The sequence below is a fragment of the Austrofundulus limnaeus genome, unplaced genomic scaffold, assembly GCF_001266775.1.
Source record: "Austrofundulus limnaeus strain Quisiro unplaced genomic scaffold, Austrofundulus_limnaeus-1.0 Scaffold105, whole genome shotgun sequence".
In the NCBI taxonomy this organism is placed as follows: Eukaryota; Metazoa; Chordata; class Actinopteri; order Cyprinodontiformes; family Rivulidae; genus Austrofundulus; species Austrofundulus limnaeus.
Window position 1 is genome coordinate 141,973 of NW_013952507.1, and position 5,311 is coordinate 147,283.

Consider the following 5,311-nt stretch of genomic DNA (forward strand, 5'->3'; position numbering starts at 1 on the left):
TACTTTTAATACTTAAGTACAAAACATATCAGATACTTTACGACTTTTACTCAAGTAATATTTTTAGAGAAGACTTTAACTTTTACCAAAGTATTTTTTATAATAAGATACTTGTACTTTTACTCAAGCGTCACTTTGAGGTACTTTATACAACACAGAGTACAGATAATTGTGTGAAAATGTAAGAAGTAGAAGTAAAAAGTAGGCTGAAAAATAAGGCCTACTCCAGTAAAGTACAGATATGCAAAAATTCTACTCAGTACAGTAACAAAGTATTTGTACTATACTTTACAACTCTGCTAACATATGGTGTGGTAGTAGCTGAGAACTAACAGGAGATATAATGTGATGAAGGTTTGGCTMTAACAACTGTAACTATCTTTTCTCATCATAATTGTACAGTTTGAAAGGCTAATGGAAGGCAGCGGGTTATATGCATTAATTTATGGAAATCAGGCCTTTAATTGCATCTATCTGAACTCCAAGTGAAAGTTTKTTGTGATGTGGTCGCCATCTGCTGGATTTACACGACTGTTCGGTCATAAGTTCAACAAATCTGCGCAGAAACCAGTCCCATCAGGAGGAGAAAAGTGCGCACACTGCATGCGGCAGGTTGGCCGCTCGGTCCGCGCGCGCGTCACCGCGTCGCTGCGCCAAACAGAGATCGAAGTCCAGAGAGTCGCAGGAAGCCTCCGCAGCAGCAGCAGCCCCTCCTGTCCACGTTCCTGCCGCCAAACGCCACCATGCAGYGGAGTTCTGCTCGGGCCCGGTTCTGTTGGCCGGTTCTGTGTGTCCTGTTCCTGTGTCCGGGCCCTGCGGAGCCTCACCCGCAGTGTTTGGACTTCAAGCCGCCCTTCAGGCCCCCCAGAGACCTGGAGTTCTGCGTYATGTACAACGACTTCGGCTGCTGTGACCGCCAGAAGGACCAGGAGCTGATGGCTCGGTTCTACCGGGTCATGGACCCCTTTGACCAAAGCGGATACGCGAACTGCGCCGGCTTCGTTCTGGAGCTGCTCTGCCAGGTAGGCGCGCGCGCGGTCAAAGGTCACCTGGGTCATCCTGATCCGACAACAGAAACTCTCTGATCTTATATAACCAAAGGAAAACATTTGAGTGTTTCTGGGCATAAAGCTGCGTTTTTACCAAACAGATGTAGCCATGTGTTTAATTTATTAATGAACATTTAAAGTAAATACAGGACTGAAACTAGTTTCCTGACTTGTTTTTTGTTTAAAATCTGAAAAACATTAAACAAGACCCTCCTTTTTTATATAAGATATTAGAAAAAACAAGTCTTTTCATTAAATGCTGCAGTTTATTGTTTTATTTAGACTCAAAAATAAGAAAAAAATCACTTTTATTTCATTGCAGACATAAACAGTTAAATACAAAAGACGAATAAATTTAATCCAAACAGTTGTAAATACTGAATGCAGTGTTTTCCTGAACAGAACCTTGGGTTTTATTTTTGAGGGCCCAAAGATCAGGACCAGACACATTCAAAATCTTCCCAAATTTTCATTAAGGAATTAACTTTTCTGAATTTGTTGGGCTAATTTGAGACACTTTTCAGAGTGATGAACCTTCCCAGACCTGCTGCCATTTAACTCAATTAAAAATTGCTCTTCCATCTTCTGGGTCGTGGAGAGAACAGGTCCGGGAGAGACCCTCTTCTCCCCAGCAACACTTTTCAGCTCGTCCAAGGCKTTCCCAGGCCAAAGAGGATACATRATCCCTCCAGTGAGTCCTATCTTCCCTAGGTAGGTGTCTAGGAGTCATCCTAACCCAGATGAACCACCTCAAATGACTCATTTCGACGTGGAGGAGCAACTCTGAGCTCYTCTTCCTCAACCTGAGCCTGGCCGCCCTAAAGGAAGCTCRTTTCAGCCACTTTGATCCGGATCTCGTTCTTTTGGKCATGATCCACGCCTCATGACAGGTGAGGGTTAGACAGACCACTAAATCAAGAACTTTACTTTTCCACTCAACTCTTTCTTCACCACAACCGACCGAAGCAACAMCCTCATTACTGAGGAGGAAGYCCCGATTAGTTGATCCATCTCCTGCTCCATAAACTCCTCCAGAGAGAGCATTCCACTGCTCCTGTTTGTGTCTTTATTTTTACTGCCTTTTGTTGCCATGAATATTTTTTTTATATGAGCTGCCACCATAAAAATAAACAAAAATACCTTTAATATTTCCAAAACAAAGTAAAACTTCTTGTTTTAAAGTTTTAAAATCTTTAATCGTACTGAAAAGTTTTCAYTGTTTCCCTCTGATCTCAGGAGTGTTCCCCGTACACCGCTCACCTGTTTGATGCCGAGGACCCGAGCACCCCACTCAGAACCGTCCCTGGTCTCTGTCCCGACTACTGCTCTCGGTTCTGGACCCAGTGTCGCTCCGTTCTCCCCTTCCTGTCTGACGACCCGCGCATCAACAAAGCCAAACACGACCGGTCCCGCCTCTGTAAGCTCCTGGAGCTGGATGACGTCGACTACTGCTACCCTCACCTGCTCAGCAACCAGAAGCTCACCCAGAACCTGGGCCGGGTCCAGACCGACCCAGACGGCTGCCTGCAGCTGTGCCTGGAGGAAGTGGCCAACGGGCTCCGGAACCCGCTCGCCATGGTGCACGCCAACGACGGCACGCACCGGTTCTTCGTGGCCGAGCAGGTGGGGCTGGTGTGGACCTACCTCCCGGACCGGTCCAAACTGGAGAAGCCCTTTTTGAACATCAGCCAGGCCGTGCTGACCTCGTCCTGGGAGGGCGACGAACGAGGCTTCCTGGGGCTCACCTTTCACCCCAAGACCAAGTACAACAGGAAGCTGTACGTGTATTACTCAGTGCAGGTCGGGCTCGACGAGAGGATCCGGATCAGCGAGTTCAAGGTGTCGGCCAACGACGTGAACGTGGTGGACCACACGTCTGAGCGGTAGGTACGGACCGCTACCCGGACCTGCCGACACCAGCAGGTTCTTCTTTAACCTGGTTCTGGTTTCATGTTTTAACTGAAGAGTTCTTCTGGAGATCGACGAGCCAGCGTCAAACCACAACGGAGGCCAGCTGCTCTTTGGAGACGACGGGTTCTTGTACATCTTCACAGGCGACGGAGGAATGGCCGGAGATCCGTTTGGTGAATACGGAAACGCCCAGAACAAGTGAGAACTTCAGCTGTGTTTTAAAAACACGCTAAAGTTTATAAGAAAATGGAGCGCAAACACTAAAACTGAGTGATCAAAGATAAAAGAAGCACAGCTAAAAGGAGCTAAACACTAGACAAAAGCTAAAGGCTATTTAAAAGTTAAAAGCAGCTAAATGTTTGCAGACGGTAGCAAAAAAGTAGCTGACTAACTAAAACCTAAAATTAGCAAAACTGTAGCTAATGTAAATGCAAAAAAGGGTGAAATGCTTGTTAAAAGTTGTTCAATGCTTGCTCAAAGTCATAAGTAGCAAAATGGTAGCTTAAAGCAGCAAATAGCCTACTAGCTTAAGAAGCAAAATGTTGCTAGAAGCTAAAAGWTGCAAAATGCTAGTTAAAAACATGAAAATGCTAACAAAATTCTAAAAGTAGCTAAATAGTAGCTAAAAGATACAAGGGTGAAATGCTTATTAAAAGTTGCTAAATGCTTGCTCAAAGCCACAAGTAGCAAAAAGATAATTAAAAGTAGCAAAATGCTATCTTAAAGCAGCAAATAGCCTACTAGTTTAACGGAGCAAAACGTTGCTAGAACCTAAAAATTACAAAAAGCTAGTTAAAAACAGGAAAATGTTCACTAAATGTAGCAAAATGCTAATAAAATCCTAAAAGTAGCAGAGTTWTAGCTAAGCAATACAAGGGTGAAATGTTTGTTGACAGTTGCTAAATGCTTGCTAAAAATGCTAGCCTAAAGCAGCAAATATTAGCTTACAGAAGCAAAATGTTACCTAATACCTAAATGTAGTAACTGTTTGTTAAAAGTTGCAAAATGATGGCTAAAAGCAGGAAAGGGTTAGCTAAAATTAGCAAAAGGGTAGCTAAAGTATAAAGATAATAAGGATCGAGYTAAAAGTAGAAAAAGCTAAACGCTAAAAGAAATAACTGTAGCTTTAAGCTAATGGCCTAGGTAAAAAAAAAAGGCACAAATACTCGCTAAAAATAGCAGAACAGTAGCTAAAATAACAGAMAAAAGCAATTAATTGAAAATTTTAAAAGCTACAAAAACCAAAAATCAGAGCACTCATCTCCTGAATGYGCTTAACGTATGCAGGAGCAGTTAGATTACACAGATTAATGGAAAACATGAAATTAAATGTTGTTTACGTTGCTTCATCTGTTCCAGGTCGGCTCTCCTGGGTAAAGTTCTGCGTATCGATGTGGATAATAACCAGAGAGGCCCGCTCTACAGGATCCCTGCAGACAACCCGTTCGTACATGACCTCGATGCGCGGCCCGAGGTGTACGCTTACGGCGTCCGCAACATGTGGAGGTGCTCAGTGGACAGGGGCGACCCGCACACCAAGGAGGGCAAAGGTCGCATCTTCTGCGGGGACGTGGGGCAGAACAAGTTCGAGGAAGTCGACATCGTGGAGAAAGGCCGAAACTACGGCTGGAGAGCCAGGGAGGGTTTCTCCTGCTACGATAAGAAGCTGTGCGCCAACAGCTCGCTGGGTAGGGACGATTCGTCAGACACTTATTTATTCACAAATGTTCCWGCAACACTGCTGGTTCTTTTTAAATTTTCTTCCGAACACAGTGAAAACAAGGTTTCACACATCCATCCATTTTCTTTACCCCTTTGCTTTTGTTTTCCTCGCAGGTGACGTGCTGCCCATTTATGCCTATCCTCATAAAATGGGTAAATCAGTGACGGGGGGTTACGTGTACCGCGGCTGCGAGTACCCCAACCTGAACGGCATGTACATATTTGGAGACTTCATGAGCGGGTAAGGTTCTTTCTGTGCTGACGAGAGCTGCACAAGTAATGTGGAACTGAAACAGAGTAAAATTAACTAAAACTGAGCTCAGCAGAAAGAGGAATCACTGAACTAGTTTAGATGCTTTAGAGGGAACCCGACTAGTTGTGACATAAGACTTATTTGATAAACATTTACTTCAACAAAGACAGCATTAGTACTCTAGTCTGTTTATGTTTTTATAGATTAAAAAAATATATTGTCACAGGGAAGGCACCCTACTGTTTATTTACACAAAGCATATTGGGTAAAGAACGACGTTTTCTAAGTCCTCTGGTGCATTGACAGACAGGAGAATGTAGAAATAACTTAGCCTGACACAAACAATGCATGCATACATACAGTATATATATTATAT

At 43.8% G+C, this 5,311-nt stretch overlaps 1 protein-coding gene across 1 annotated transcript in view; it reads left to right on the forward strand.

Annotated features, from left to right (window-relative positions):
- The window catches only part of hhipl1 (HHIP-like 1), a 10,316-nt gene that overhangs the window by 1,412 nt on the left and 3,593 nt on the right, over positions 1–5,311 (forward strand). Inside the window, exons 2-6 of the mRNA XM_014013702.1 lie at positions 565–1,022; positions 2,286–2,932; positions 3,015–3,158; positions 4,320–4,648; positions 4,797–4,923. Coding sequence (XP_013869156.1) covers positions 744–1,022; positions 2,286–2,932; positions 3,015–3,158; positions 4,320–4,648; positions 4,797–4,923 — 1,526 coding nt within the window. The 5' untranslated portion in view covers positions 565–743. The remainder of the gene's footprint in view (positions 1–564; positions 1,023–2,285; positions 2,933–3,014; positions 3,159–4,319; positions 4,649–4,796; positions 4,924–5,311) is intronic.